At 46.1% G+C, this 15,764-nt stretch overlaps 1 protein-coding gene across 1 annotated transcript in view; it reads right to left on the reverse strand.

Annotated features, from left to right (window-relative positions):
- CLIC4 (chloride intracellular channel 4) overlaps positions 1-15,764 on the reverse strand; it is a 79,573-nt gene that overhangs the window by 19,500 nt on the left and 44,309 nt on the right. The window contains exons 2-3 of the mRNA XM_051856667.2: positions 10,988-11,097; positions 1,664-1,789 (exon numbers count right to left, since the gene is read on the reverse strand). Coding sequence (XP_051712627.1) covers positions 1,664-1,789; positions 10,988-11,097 — 236 coding nt within the window. The remainder of the gene's footprint in view (positions 1-1,663; positions 1,790-10,987; positions 11,098-15,764) is intronic.

The following is a 15,764-nucleotide window of genomic DNA, read 5'->3' on the forward strand; positions in this document are numbered from 1 at the left end:
TTTATTGGCATTCTAATTCTATCATGGCCTGGAGGAAAGACTAAGACATAGTTTTATTAAAGTTGGTCTGGAGGTGCTTTCCTGGATATGGAAGGCAAGCGAGGGCTCCTGGGAGAGAGAGACGTTGGAGGCTCTCAGGACAGCAAGGACGGTAGAGGACGGGCTGTCAGAATTAGCATACAGAGAGATTAAGAGAGTGAAATTTTAGGCTCTGCACAAGACTGCTAACAGAGGGCAACTGTGTTCACGGCAGATGATGGCCTGCTGCAGGCAGGGGCATTGTTGCTCACGCAGCAGCCTTCCTGCCTGCACTCCCAGCGCTGCATGCTGTGCTCCAGCGCTTTCTCGGGAACCCCACAACAAACACCGTCTCTTCCAAATGCGTCTTCTGTGTGCATCTGCCAGATGGTACTTGAGGAAGGCTCAGCTCAAGTGCAGGATCTTCACTACAGCCTTTCCCAATTCCTCTCACCTTCCCACCCCACTAACACCGTGGAGCCAGCCACACCCCACCTGCTCACTGTGGGAAGCAACTGCGCCTTAGCTGTCGTGCTTTGTGGCCCTGTAACTGCATCTGAATGAGTGGACAAACACCAATCTATATGACCCAATAATCCCATTCCTGACAAGTTTATCTGGACATAGGAGGTGAAAGTCAAGTTAGCAAGAAGGGCTCGAGCCAGAGGAAAAGAAACCAATCAGATTTCAGGATAATGAGGTGGAAAAGCCTAAAATAAATCAAGAATGCCTTGAACCTATGCCAAGGTCATAGCATGATGCAAACCCATGTGTTCACAATTTAGGTAACTTCATTATAGCATATGTAGGACCTGGAGGTCAGGAACATCAAGAATTAAGAATAAAAACTCAGTCCCAGAAATAGAGAGAGAAAACAATCGAGTCCCTTGCATTGCAGCTTCAGAAAGTTACCTTAAAAATGGACTGAGGGGCTGGCATTGTAGCAGGTTAAGCCACCGCCTGCAGCACCAGCATCCCGTATGGGCACTGGTTCCAGTCCTGACTGCTCGACTTCTGATCCAGCTCCCTGCTAATGCACCTGGGAAAGCAGTGGAGGAGGGCCCAAGTGCTTGGGCCCTGCACCCATGTGGGAGACCCAGATGAAACTCCTGGATCCCTGGCTTTGGCTTGGCCCAACCCCGGCCATTGCAGTCATTTGCGGAGTGCACTAGCAGATGGAAGACCTCTCTCTACCTCTCGCTCTCTCTCTGTAACTCTACCTTTCAAATAAATCAAACAAATCATAAAAAAATAGACTCAGATCAAATCTCATCGCAGCTCACACCAAATTCAGATGGGGTTCATTTGGAACCTGTCTTTCCCTACACCTTCTCCGACCTACATGTCTCTTATTTTGAGGCCTAAAACCCACAAAAAGAGTTTGCTGACATATCTCACATGTCCCAAACTTGCTTTCATCTCCTACAATACAGCTTAGGCAGACTTCCACGTTTCTTCATATGGCTTATCGGGCCAGCCAGAAGCCAATTCTGACATCTATGTAGCATTCATTTTTAAGTAACTTAGAAGAGAGAGTTCTACTAATTCCAAACTAATTCTGTGAAAATTTAACTTAAGTATAATCAGGACAAATGTCTCTAGACAACGGGTCAATATCTCCATGCATATTTTCTTTGATACTCACTTAGGAGGACATAAGACTTCTTCAAGAAATTCCTCAATCTTATTTACATCCGTTTTGACTTCACTGTTGAAAGTTATAAACGGTGGGTGGGTCCCGGGAGCCAAGTTTTGCAGGTCTGCAGGTTTCCTGTTAGGCAAAATAGTAGTCAAAATGAGATCATCTGTTACTCTAGGAAGGCAATAATATGTGAAATTGAGTGGTTCTAAATTTCAAAGTATATAAAAACGAGCAAGAAATAGCATTTTTCCCACTGAGTGTAACAGCCAACAGTGGGACTCTAGAAAGTAGGCAACCTCCAAAGATACAAACCGCCTGTGCCCAACACCTGCCCCCGACGGGGGGCTTTTCAGTCAAAATGTGATTTGATTTTCAAGGCTGTATTTTTCAGTGGGCAGTCTCTAGATGAACAAGGCAGAGTCACACACAGAATGACAACAACACAGGAAATCTAAGTGAGGTCTCCCAGCTCCACATCGCTTCAAATAGTGAGGTAAACCTGTAACAGCAGTTACTTTTTTTTTTTTTTTAATATTTATTTATTGGGGTCGGTGCTGTGGCTTAATGTATAAAGCCGCCTCCTGCAGTGCAGACATCCCATGGGGGCACTGGTTCGAGTCATGCTGCTCTACTTCCAATCCAGCTCTCTGCTATGGCCTGGGAAAGCAGTAGAAGATGGCCCACCCAGATCCTTGGGCCCCTGTACCCACGTGGGAGACCCACAAGAGGCTCCTGGCTCCAGACTTCAGATCAGCCCAGTTCTGGCCTTTGAGGCCATCTGGGGAGTGAACCAGCAGATGCAAGATCTCTCTCTGTTTCTCTCTCTCTCTCTCTGCCTCTTTGTAACTACCTTTCAATAAATAGAAGTTTATTTATCTGAAAGGCAGAGTTACACACACACAGAAAGAGAAAGAGATAGCGAGAAAGAGAGGGAGGGAGACTGATTATCTTCCACCTGCTGGTTTCACTTCCCAAATGGGCCAATGGCCAGGGCTGGGCAAGGCCGAAGCCAGGAAGGAGCCAGGAGCTTTGTTCAGGTCTCCCATGTGGATGCAGGGGCCCAGGCACTTGGGCCATCCTCTGTTGCTTTTCTCAGGCCATCAGTGGGGAGCTGGATCAGAACTGGAGCAACCAGAACACAAAGCAGCGCCCATATGGAATGCTGGCGTCACAGGACGCCACAGCACCAGCCCCCAGCAGCAGTTACTTTAATTTTTTTTTTTTTTTAATTTTTGACAGGCAGAGTGGACAGTGAGAGAGAGAGAGACAGAGAGAAAGGTCTTCCTTTTTGCCGTTGGTTCACCCTCCAATGGCCACTGCGGCTGGCGCATCGCGTTGATCCGAAGCCAGGAGCCAGGTGCTTCTCCTAGTCTCCCATGCAGGTGCAGGGCCCAAGTACTTGGGCCATCCTCCACTGCACTCCCGGGCCACAGTAGAGAGCTGGCCTGGAAGAGGGGCAACTGGGACAGAATCCGGCGCCCCGACCGGGACTAGAACCCGGTGTGCCTGCGTCGCAAGGCGGAGGATTAGCCTAGTGAGCCGCGGCGCCAGCCAAGCAGCAGTTACTTTTTAAAGTCCTCAGCTCCTCATCAGAACTAATCCTTTTTCTCTTCTCTGCACTGGTTTCTTCCGGCCATTTCTTTTTGTTCATCATCCAGACCATGTCTTCTATGGTCCCAGAAGGGTCCAGAGTGTCCAAGACTATTGTCATTGTTAGTCATCAAGCACTCCACATATAATTTATTTTCTCCTCAATTCAGGAAGACCTTGAACAAAACCAAGCATCTAGATACCTGAACAGTTCAGGGCTCATACAAGAGGCCTTCAAAAACTTCATGGAAAACTCTTATTATGAGAAACATATCCATGGATTTCAAAAAATTTTGTGCCAAAAACAACTTTTAATCCTGCTTTAACAAACTTTTGGAATTCTTCTTATGTTTTCAAATATTAACATTTTAAAAGTAAAAAGTTAAACCAAAAAAAAAAAAACCCTGCAGAAATATAAGAAAAAAATACCTCATCAAAGCAAGGAGTGCTGATAAATTTCTGTAAAATACCCAAAAGAACACACAATACACATCCATCTCCCATGGCGCAATGGCAGTGAGCAGGGAGATGCACTTGGATCTGGTCACGTGCAATTCACAACCACTGGAAGACAATTTTCTCATTCCCTTGTCATAAACACATCCATCAACATCTCTGTCGGAAATAACATAAACCCGTCTTCTCACAAATAATTGTTTTCACGAATAGGATAGAGCTGCATAAGTGGGAAAGGAGAACTCCATGCTTTAAAATAACCCAAGGCGAGGGCAAAACAAGTCACTTTGATTACTTCTATGATCAATTATGACCACTTTTAAGCTCTCTGAACGGAGTTAGCAAGGTAGAGAAGAGCCAAAGACAATAAAAGGACAAGACTGAAGTTCCAAACTGAATGACTCTGGCATTCACCACCTATCTAAGTAAATCACACGCTCTGGGAGTGCCTGTAAAGATCACTTAATTAACGCATGTTTACGAAAGTAAACTAACAGAACCATTGAAATGAAAATTATTGTTTTCAGTATTATATACTAAAGCTTATGCTAAAGATAAGATCCATAGCTTTATTAACTTTATTTAATTAACTTTATTTAATATAGCTGATGGTTCAAAGCTGGTTATCTGAAAATTTGATTTAGATATATATGTATATTTCCAACCAACGGAAGTGAAACCAGGCAAACGCTGACAAATTTCCATTATTAACAGTGATCAGTCTGTTTCTCCTGAAAGGATATATGGTATTAAAAGCAACAAAGGTGAGCTGTGCACTGTCGCACGGAGGGTTAAGCTGCCAGTAGGGACAGCCATGTCCCTTAGCAAAGTGCTGGTTCAAGGCCTGGCCCCTATGCTTCCAATAGCAGCTTCCTGCTCAAGTGATCCTTGGGAGGCGGCAGGTGACGGCTCGAGCAAATACCACGTGAGTCCCTGCCAGCCACACAGCAGACCCAGAAGTTCCTGGTTCCAGGACTCGGCCTGGCCCAGCCCTGGCTGTTGTGGACATTTGGGGAGTGACCCAGGGAGCTGATGGAAGATCTGCCTATTCTCTGCCTTTCAGATAAATAAATAAATCTTTGGGGGAAAAAAGGGGGATGAAACTATTTTCCAGGGTTAACTGCCGAGATGAAAAGCAGCCATCCCTTGCCCTTGTTCCAAGTGAATGCGTCTGAGAGACTTAACTACCTCTGCACAGAGCAGTGGACTGAGAGAGACAGGCAAGTTGAAAGCCGTGAAGCGGCCGACTCACAAGCTCTGTACGCACAACTCTGCACCGTGCAGGCCTCACCTGGCACGCGGAGGGCTCTGGTGTGGTTTTTTGGTTTTGTTTCACCCTCACAGGCTCTCACAGATCCTTCACAGAAACTAAGCACTGCAATCAGAGAGCAGTGAAACAACGGACAAAGGCTGCGAACCGCAGGGCATCTCTGGTTTATTTCATAAAAGATCTTCAGTAAATACTCAAGTAATACTCCAGAGTCATTCAAATGCTTCCCGTAAGTGATATCTAGAAAAACCAAGGGGCGCAGGACTGTGCCTGGAATCAGGGCACAGATACATCTTTCAGTGTTTCGAGTATTTATTTTTACTTTTAGCAGTCTTTTAGATTAAATATATTACCCTGTTCTCTTCCATTTTGTTTCTAGATGAGAAAAATGAAATAAAGAAAAATAAAAACAAGAAACAAGAGCCCAAAAGGAGAAACCTCTTAAGAACTAAAACATAAGCAACATTAAGCGGCTTAATTGCAATTAAAATTTAATTCAGTACACTTGTAACAACTGGAGGAGGGTGGACCGGGGCTCTACTCCAGCCCGCCTGGCAGTAACTGAGCCTAGCCAAGCTCCAGCATACTGGAGCCGGTTCTTGAAAATGATCTCTGTAGCAAGCTGACTCCCTGATTGGGGGCGGGGCGGGGGGGGGGGGTTGGAATACCATGGTTGGAGAACTTTTAAGTTGAGCTCCTTTTTGAAGATGACGATTTTTCTTTTCTTTTTTAAAGATATTTATTTATTTACAAGGCAGAATTACAGAAAAGGAGAAGAGAGAGAGAGAGAGAGAGAGAGAGAGAGAGAGAGAGAGAGAACCACCATCTGCTGGTTATCTCCAAATAGCCACAATGGCCAGGGCTGGGCCAGGCCAAAGCCAGAAGGCCGGAGCTTCTTCCAGGTCTACCACATGGGTGGGAGGGGCCCAAACACTTGGGCCATCTTCTGCTGCTTTCCCAGGCCACTAGCAGGGAACTGGATAGGAAGTGGAGCAGCCAGGACTCGATCGAATCAGCGGCTTTTCAAAATGTGAAATTCATTCACAGACATCAAGGTGTCCCAGACACGCCCACAAAAGTAAATACCGCAGAATCCTTTCTTTGTTTCAGAACACTCACTCCTGCTTATTATTCTTCACTGGATTTGCTGTGTTCTGGCTTGACTAACACTAAAGTCACTAACTGAATGAAGTAATAAGCACAGACTCACAAGACCCCTAGTCACTAAGCATTCGCCTTGTCTATCAGTCCCAGCTCAACAAGTTAAAGGATTCAACAGATGTCGATTAAATGTGCTATACTGCTAGTCTTTTGGCTACTTTAACATCAGTTTGTGGAGCAATATTTGAAACACAGAATTGTACCCAGGAAACGATTTCAAATGCAGCTATGATTATTAACATATTTTAATAACCCAGAAGTTTCTAAATTATATATCCGGGTCAGCATCTCAGTATGCCTTTGTGTGTGTCTGCCTCAGGCTCTCTCTCTCTCACTGCTCTGTTCCCCTGGCCTGCCGGGCTTACCCAGGGCACTGAACCGCAGGGGTGGCGAACAGGTAACTTCACGGCCGCCAGTCTCTAACTCAGAACTCATGGGCATAATGAAGACAGTGAATCTTCACAGAGAGACCCGATCACTGCCAGGAGCCTGTCGGTCAGAAAGGCTCCAGGTAACAGCAGTGTGAAAACGATGAATTTTATTCAGTAACAATTTAGAAAACAGCAAAGGCATCCTGCATGGCGTCTGGACCCAAGCAACACTGAACAAATGTTAATATGTTTCTTCCCTCCTTTTGTCTGAACTGAAGTATGAAGTCAGTCACCCCAAGGAGATGAGGCAGGCTGCCCAAGACCCCAGTGACGTGTGTGACAGCACTGTGTCCACACAGAGCCAGGTCGCCCTCCTGACACTACTAAGCCACAAGATGCTCCCCACTTGATGGCACGCGTGAACATCTGCCTCCATTTTAATATTTCCACTTACCACGCTGTGTTCAAATGGCAGTTGATGTAAATCTGAAGTCTTTCTGAAGCCCAGGCACTTTATTTTTTTAATCTAAAAGTGTTTTAATGTAATTGCAGCTCGAACAAAAGACTGCAGTTCGGAAGTAACTCCCACTAGAGCATTAAGGCTACACTGGCAGGCAATGATGGCGAAGTGTTCCGGGCCTCACAAAGGGCACAGGAATGCCACCAGCACAGTCATTAACACCACTGAGACGCAAAGAAAACACGGGACACAGATGCCAGCACCAGGCACGGCCTGTTCTCATGGGCGGAATGCCACGTGACGATCATTTTTCTAGCACGCAGAGTGGGCTTCAACGGCCCTAGGGGAGCTCCACGCTCTCCATGGTTTGCTCCGAGATCAGTACTTCCCACTGAGGAACCAGGCAATTAGCCAGAAAAGACAGAAAGGGAGCACCACAGGCATCTTATCCCCAACAGATGGCTAAAATGAGTCACAACTTAATGTTTTAAATTTAAGAATATATTTGAAAGGAACATTTCACTATAGGATTCTTTATTCTTCCAAGAAGACTTTATTCTATACTTTTTTTTTTTTTTTTTATCAATGTCTACTCTCTTTGGGTACCTTTGCTTTGTAATTCTGTTCAAGACTACGTGTGTACACCCATACAAAAGATGCGGGAAAGGGCGGCGCTGTGGCATAGCTGGTTAAGCTGCCACCTGCAATGCTGGCATCCCACATGGGCACCGATTCAGATCCTGGCTACTCCACTTCTGATCCAGCTCTCTACTAAAGCACCTGGGAAACCAGCGGGGGATGGCCTAAGCGCTTGGGCCCTTGCTACCCACGTGGGAGACCCGGATGAAGCTCTAGGCTCCTAGCTTCGGCCTGGCCCAGTCCTGGCCGTTGTGGCCATTTGGGGTCTGAACCAGCAGGTGGAAGATCAATCAGTTGGTATCTCCCCCGACCCCACCTGCTCCCCACATACACCAGTAAGTCTGGCTTTCAAATAAATCAATAAATTAAAAAAAAAAAAAAAAAGATGGAAACATAAAGACCAAAACTAAAAGCAATTTTCTGAGACTAGATGCTGGAGGTGGAAAGGACTTATCATCACGTCCCATTTTTTAGATGAACTGGAGACCTAAGAATTTCTAAAGAAAACTAAAAAATATAGGCTTCAATTTTAAGTGCCCTTTAATGCCCAGTTTACACAAAGCTCAGAAAATTAACATGTATCGTCTTTGATACTGTCGATTATGAGGCACTGAATGCCGATTTCCATGTGTCACCTTCCATATATGGAATATACGCCTTACGGGAATAACGCCTTAAAAGCCTGTAAATGGAAAGACGACTTGGAAGCAGCCACCATGGGCTCTTCCTTTTCTGAACCAGATCCTCAGTAACTGGGAGGGTCCACGATCACAACCCAGCACTGTACTGCTCAGCGCAGGCCTTCTCAAAGCAAGCAGTCGACTCACTCGCTCCACACCAAAAATGGAAGAGGAGAAACTCATGTATTTTAGGACACAGCAAGGGTGTGTGCCTGGTGGCGTGGTCTATTTTTAGGAGTTATGTTGGGAAACTCCCTTTGTACATGCATGTAGGAAAAAAAAAAACAGTAATATGAGTAACTGCATAACTTGGGTCATTCTTATACAGCTCTGTCCATTAGGAACCAACATATTCCCAAGAATCTGCAGTTTGAATTCTTGCTATCCCCACAGGCATATATATATATATGGGTCTAGAAGACTTTATGACTTATGTTTGACAAATGAATTTTAAGTATGTCCACTTCCAAATATGCACTGGGAATGAGCACAGAACCAATTCTGAGGGCCGTCCAGAGGTCCTGGAGTGCACCACCCAGAAATGAGCAGCAACCACAGCTCAGATAACTGCGACGCTCACTGAGGACTGACACATCAGCTGGGCCATTCCCCAGGTGACGTAACCTGCAGTTTTCCTGGGCACTGTTCTTGATTTGATACCTTTAAAAAGGAAGTAGCAATCCATGGTGTCATTTTTATGTCAGGAGGAATACGTTTCCACTGCCGAATCCTCAATTTTCCATCCGTACACCTATTCTTACCTTTAAAAAAAATTTATTTATTTATCTGAAAGGCAGAGTTACAGAGAGGCAGAGGCAGAGAGAGAAAGAGAGAAAGAGAGAGAGAGGCCTTCCATATGCTGGTCTACTCCCCAAATGGCATCAATGGGCAGAGCTGTGCCAATCTGAAGCCAGGAGCTACTTCCAGGTCTCCCGCATGGGTGCAGGGGCCCAAGGACTTGAGCCATCTTCTGCTGCTTTCCCAAACCATAGAAGAGAGCTAGATTGGAAGAGGAACAGCCGGGAATAAAACCGGCACCCATATGGGATGCTGGCACTGGAGGCAGTTTTACTCACTATGCTACAATGCCAGCCCCTTAACCTTTGATTTAAATCTAGGAGAGGTGAGGAGAAGTCTAAAGGTTCTTCACCTCAGAGTATGTATGTATGTATGTATTTGAAAGTCTGAGTTACACAGAGAGAACGAGAGGCAGAGAGAGAGAGAGAGAGAGAGAGAGAGAGAGAGAGTGTCTTCCATCTGCTGGTTCACTCCCCAATTGGCCACAATGGCTGGAGCTGTGCCGATCCAAAGCAAGGAGCCAGGAGCTTCTTCTGGGTCTCCCATGCGGGTGAAGGAGCCCAATGACTTGGATCATTTTCTACTGCTTTCCCAGGGCATAGCAGAGAGCTGGATCAGAAGTGGAGTAGCCAGGACTCGAACCGGCGCCCATATGGGATGCCAGCACTGCAGGCAGCAGCTTTACCCGCTACGCCACAGCGCCGGCCCCACACCTCAGAGCTCTTAACCAAGGGAAACTATAAGTTCCCAAGTAAAAAGTGTTTCTTACTCACTCAACAGGGCTGTCAACTCTCTGTGCTCTAGTCTACAGAGAGAAGCTAGAAACAGCTCTTCAACTAGCCAGAACCAACACAGAACAACTGGATAATGGCTGTTATTTTACAATCACACTGAATAAATACAATTAAAATCATATTATCGAAAACTCCTGTTATTCCCTGAAAAGCTGATCAAATGAAAGAGACCACAATGGTATTCAGCCTCCTAAAACCCCATTCCTAGCCAGATCACATGAATCAGATGTTCAGCATATTTGAGGACATGACAACATCTGCTTAGAAAGCTTTCATAGTTTCATGCTGACATTGAGAGGGTCAAGACTTCACTACATCCATCGTAACTAAAACTTAACTGCTGTCATTTTTTAATGACATTTAAAGTAAACATACAGTGAGTTCCTTAAAAGACTGAGTGGTCACGGGGCTGGCACTGTGGCATAGAGGGTAAAGCCATCGCCTGCAGTGCCAGCATCCCACATGGGCACTGGTTCAAGTTCTGGCTGCTCTACTTCTGATCCAGCTCTCTGCTGTGGCCTGGGAAAGCAGTAGAAGATGGCCCAAGTCCTTGCCCCCTGCACCCATGTGGAAGACCCAGAGGAAGCCCCTGGCTCCTGACTTCGGATTGGCACAGCTCCGGCCGTTGCGGCCAACTTGTGGAGTGAACCAGCAGATGGAAGACCTTTCTCTCTACTTCTGCCTCTCTGTAACTCTGCCTTTCAAATAAACAAATACATCTTTTAAAAGATTTATGTTTATTCAAAAGGCAAAGTTACAGAGACGCATAGGCAGTGAGAAGGAGAGAGGTCTTCTATCCACTCGTTCACTTTGGAGCTGAACCTATCGGAAGCCAGGAGCTTCTTCCAGGTCTCCCCCGTGGGCGCAGGACCCAAGTACTCGGGCTATCTTCCACTGCCTTCCCAGCCCATAGCATAAAGCTGGATCAGAAGTGGAGCAGCCAGGACTTGAACTGGCACCCATATGGGATGCCAGCACTGCAGGTGGCGGCTTTACCCATTACACAATAGCACCAGCCCCATAAATAAATCTTAAAAAAAAAAAATGCAAAGACAGTGAAATAAATATTTTCCATCTGTGCTCACTGCAAATCACATCCACGACTCACCTCTTCAGGTCAACAGTTGTGACACTAAATACAACTCCTTTGAGCCAAAGAATCATGAAGAGCCTCTGGGAAAACGGGCAGTTTCCTATGCTTTCACCATCACTGCCAGCCTGGAAAACAGAATTAAACATGAAAAAAATGAGATCAAAGTGACTGATACTCAGAACAGACCTGTCTATGAACTTTAACCCAGGGCCCTGGAAGACAGGAAAAGTGGCGTTGGTGGAAGGAAGGGTGGAGATACAACTCTTGATTGCTGGGTTCCTTCAATGTGCTACTTGCTCTTAGCAATGACTAGTCTAGGACAGTGCTGTCCAAGAGAACTCTGTGCTGCAGAGATCTGCATAATCTCTGTCCCACGTGGTGGCCACTAGCAACATCTAGCCAGTGAGTACTTAAATGTGACTAGTAGCCAGCACCGTGGCATAGCGGATTAAGCCGTTGCCTGTGACACCAGCGTCCCATATGGGCACCGGTTCGAATCCCGGCTGCTGCACTTAACAATCCAGCTCCCTGCTCATGTGCCTCAGAAAGCAGCAAAAGAAGGCCAAAGTGGTTAGACCCCTGCCACCCATGTGGGAGACCCAGATGGAGCTCCTGGCTCCGCCCTGGCCCAGCCCCTGCCATCACAGCCATCGGAGTGAACATGGGTGGAACTCTGTAACTCTGCTTTTCAAATAAAGAAATAAATTTTTTTTAGAAATGTGGCTAGTTTCACTGAATTGAATTTCTTATTGTATTTATCGTTAAGTAGTTAAAATTTAAATAGTCACATGAGGCTAATGGCTGATATACTGGACAATGTTTTAATTCCTGGGAGGTACATACATGCTTCCTCAGGACAAAGTCTGTCATGGGTTTCATGAAATATAAAAATCATTTCTTGTTTCATCATACAGTATTCTTTATCAGGCAACATAAAATGAGCGCCGTGTAGGCGTGCCTACTTCCAAAGAGTCGAATAACTGCCAACCTCCCTCCCATTTAGCAAAGCATTCATCAGCAACACCCCACATCCTGCTCTACATTCCTCAGGGGCAAGGAAATAACCAAAGCTATCTTTCCAACAGGCTATTTCTAGTCATACGCAATGAACGGAGCAGCTGATTTCCCCGAACTCAAGGATGAGACCGAATTTTCCTAAAATCAGAATGGGACAAGCTTTTTCCTTCAGGTACACTCCACAGGAAAGAAGGAAACATTCTGAGACTTGCTGGGATAGGCATAGCCTCTTCTACCACAAAGTCTATAGAAAGTGCCAGAAATAACAAGTCATGGGGCCAGTGCTGTGGCATAGCAAGTAAAGCCACTGCCTGCAGTGCCGGCAGCCCATATGGGCACTGGTTCAAGACCCGGCTGCTCCACTTCCGATCCAGCTCTCTGCTGTGGCCTGAGAAAGCAGTGGAAGATGCCCCAAGTCCTTGGGCCCCTGCACCCACATGGGAGTCCAGGAGGAAGCTCCTGGCTCCTGGCTTCGGACTGGCACAGCTCTGGCCCTTGTGGCCATGTGGGGGAGTGAACCAGCGAATGAAAGATCTCATTCTCTTTCTTTCTCTTTCTCTGCCTCTCTGCAACTCTGTCTTTCAAAGAAATAAATAGGGCTGGTGCTGCGGCTCACCAGGCTAATCCTCTGCCTGCAGCGCCGGCACCCCGGGTTCTAGTCCTGGTCAGAGCACCGGATTCTGTCCTGGTTGCTCCTCTTCCAGTCCAGCTCTCTGCTGTGGCCCGGGAGTGCAGTGGAGGATGACCCAGATTCCTAGGCCATGCACCCGCATGGGAGACCAGGAGGAAGCACCTGGCTCCTGGCTTCAGATTGGCGCAGCGCGCTGGCCGTAATGGCCGCTTGGGGGGTGAACCAATGGAAAAAGGAAGACATTTCTGTCTCTCTCTCACACTGTCTAACTCTGTCAAAAAAGAAAGAAAGAAAGAGAGAGAGAGGGAGGGGGAGAGAGAGAGAGACAAAGAGAGAAAGAGAGACAGAAAGAAAGAAAGAAATCTTTATTAAAAAAAAAAAAAAGAACAAGTCATACAAAGATGCTAGTAAAAGTACTGTTATCCGCAAGTAACTCAAAAAATTCAGAAGTATTTCAGCAAAATGCTACAACCCTGAAAAGTCATTAATCACTAAACTAATGGAAAGGTGAAGCAGTTTAAAAAAAAAAAGAAAGAAAGAAAGAAAACAAAAAAAAAATGGGGACATAGACAAGACCCCCTAGGGAGGATTCTACCCTAATTAGACATCCTGGGATAGTTACAATGGAGCTTAGTTAAAGAAAGAAAAATATATTTTTTTCTTATCAGAAACAAAACATATACAGAATTTGTAGCCTGAACGAATCACATTAATTCCAAACACTGCAACTTGCACTAAAATTTAGTTACTTAAGAAGGCCTAGGCCGGCGCCACAGCTCACTAGGCTAATCCTCCGCCTGTGGCACCAGCACCCTGGGTTCTAGTCCCAGTCAGAGCACCAGATTCTGTCCTGGTTGCTCCTCTTCCAGTCCAGCTCTCTGCTGTGGCCCGGGAGTGCAGTGGAGGATGACCCAGGTCCCTGGGCCCTGCACCCGCATGGGAAACCAGGAGGAAGCACCTGGTCCCTGTCTTCGGATCGGTGCAGTGCACAGGCTGTAGCAGCCATTTGGGGAAGACCTTTCTCTCTGTCTCTCTCTCTCACTGTCTGTAACTCCACCTGTCAGGGAAAAAAAAAAAAAAAAAAAAAAAAGGAATAACCTAAGGGGTCTGGTGCTGTGGCATAGTGGATAAAGCCATCACCTGCAGTGCCGGTATCACCTGCCTGGGAGACCTGGAAGAAGTTTCTGGCTCTTGGCTTTGGATTAGCCCAACTCCGGCCGTTGCAGCCATCTGGGGACTGAACCAGCAGATGGAAGACCTCTCTCTCTCTCTGCCTCTTACTGTCTGTAACTCTGCCTTTCAAATAAATCTTTAAAAAAAATAAATAAATAAGAAGCAGTAGCAGCTAAGGAAAACATTTAAAATAATGATTCCTGGGCCTCACATCCAGATATCTTAATTCAGCAGAATTTCCTGAGCCCAGTTCAGTCCAGGAATCCTCATTTTGCTACAGGCACTGAAGGAGACCCGCACATAAGGCATCTAGGGACACATGGAAGAACATGGGTGAGGGGAGGCTGGAGTGATGCACCCTCTTCAGAGCACACAGTCAGGTGGCTCCCAGGGCTCACTCACACTACCAACCCTCCACTCACTGCAAGGAGCACTGGTAACAGGAGAGCGCTCTGACAGTTCATTTCCAGCAGCTGTGAGTGCGTACAAGGCAGTATACTACAGACAGGAAAAACTGAACACACTACCTTTCTACACAGCTTAGTGGTGAATATTTTCACTTCAGGCTGTGGTTTTAAATACCCTCTTTCATTATCACTGTTGTTTTGCTTTCGCTCCTGTTTTTCACACACTTAGCAGTAAAGACAGACAAGAAAAAGTATCCCAAATTTGAGATTTATTGAGGAAACAGTATAGATTGGTGTGCAAAGAATTAGCCTGTCTCAATAACTTGATTCCACTCGTTTAATCTACAAGATTAACTATAGCTTCCCAAACTGCTTGCCGTAGTAGTGCTAAAATAATTAAACTGATACAAAGGATGTAATAAAGATGTTACATATGGATGCCTGGCAACATATTAAACTAAAGGCAGGCCGGAGATGGACAAGCACTGGCTACAGATCAAACCACCACACCCAGGGCGTACACTTGGCACAGCAGGTACGATGCCACTTGGGCACCATCATCCCATATCAAAGTGCCCGGCTTTGAGTCCAGGCTTCTTGTTAATGCATAATGGGAAGCAACAGATGGTGGCTCAAATGGATGGATCCCTGCCACCACCCACATGGGAGACCCAGAGTTCCCTCCCAGCTCCTGGCACAGCCCCACCTGCTTCAGTCATCTGGGAAGTGAACCAGTAAATCTGAGTTCGCTCCCTCTCTCTTTCAAGTAAAGAATATACATGCATAAATAAAATTTAAGAATAAAAATTGCACCCCATAATCTCCTACAACTGTGTGCAGAGCACACCCTGGCGCATGGGCAGAAGCACCGCAGCACAGTGCCTGGTTCGCAAAGGCCTGTTAGTGGCAAATGTCCCTCCGCTTTCACAGCTGACTGCCCACCTGCTTTGCCTGGAACTTTTGGGCAAATGTTTGCAATTTACTTTTCTTTAAGTAGATCAGAAGCTTGTTACATATCTCACACTGTTAATATTACTTTCCTTCATAGACACACAAACACTCTTCAAGACAGATCTGAAAAAATGCCTCATTAACCTCTCTTCCAAAACTCATGACAAGTCCAAAAAGAAGTATGAACAAGTTTAACAGTGTTAGAAAACTGGAGGCTGGGCATTTGGCACTGTGGCTAAAACACCACTCAGGATGCCCACATTCCGTATCAGGGTGCCTGAGTTTGGGTCCCAGCTCTCTTCCAAACCAGCTTCCTGCTAACGTGTACTGTGAGAAGCAGCAGGTGACGGCTCAAATACTTAGGTCCCTGCTACCCATGTGGGAGACCAGGTGGAGCTCCAGGATCTTAGCTTCAGCCTGGCCAGCCCTGGATGTTGAAGGCATTTGGGGAATGAACCAGTGGATGAAAGAAAGGTCAATCTCTCTCCCCCTCCCTCCCACCCTTCTTCCCCACCCCACCCCCCGTTGCTCTGCCTTTCAAATAAATACAAATAAACAAAACTTCAAAAAAAAATTGGAGCACTAGTCAGTTGATGCTTAAAAAACATGTATT

The sequence above is a fragment of the Oryctolagus cuniculus genome, chromosome 7, assembly GCF_964237555.1.
Source record: "Oryctolagus cuniculus chromosome 7, mOryCun1.1, whole genome shotgun sequence".
Classification (NCBI taxonomy): Eukaryota; Metazoa; Chordata; class Mammalia; order Lagomorpha; family Leporidae; genus Oryctolagus; species Oryctolagus cuniculus.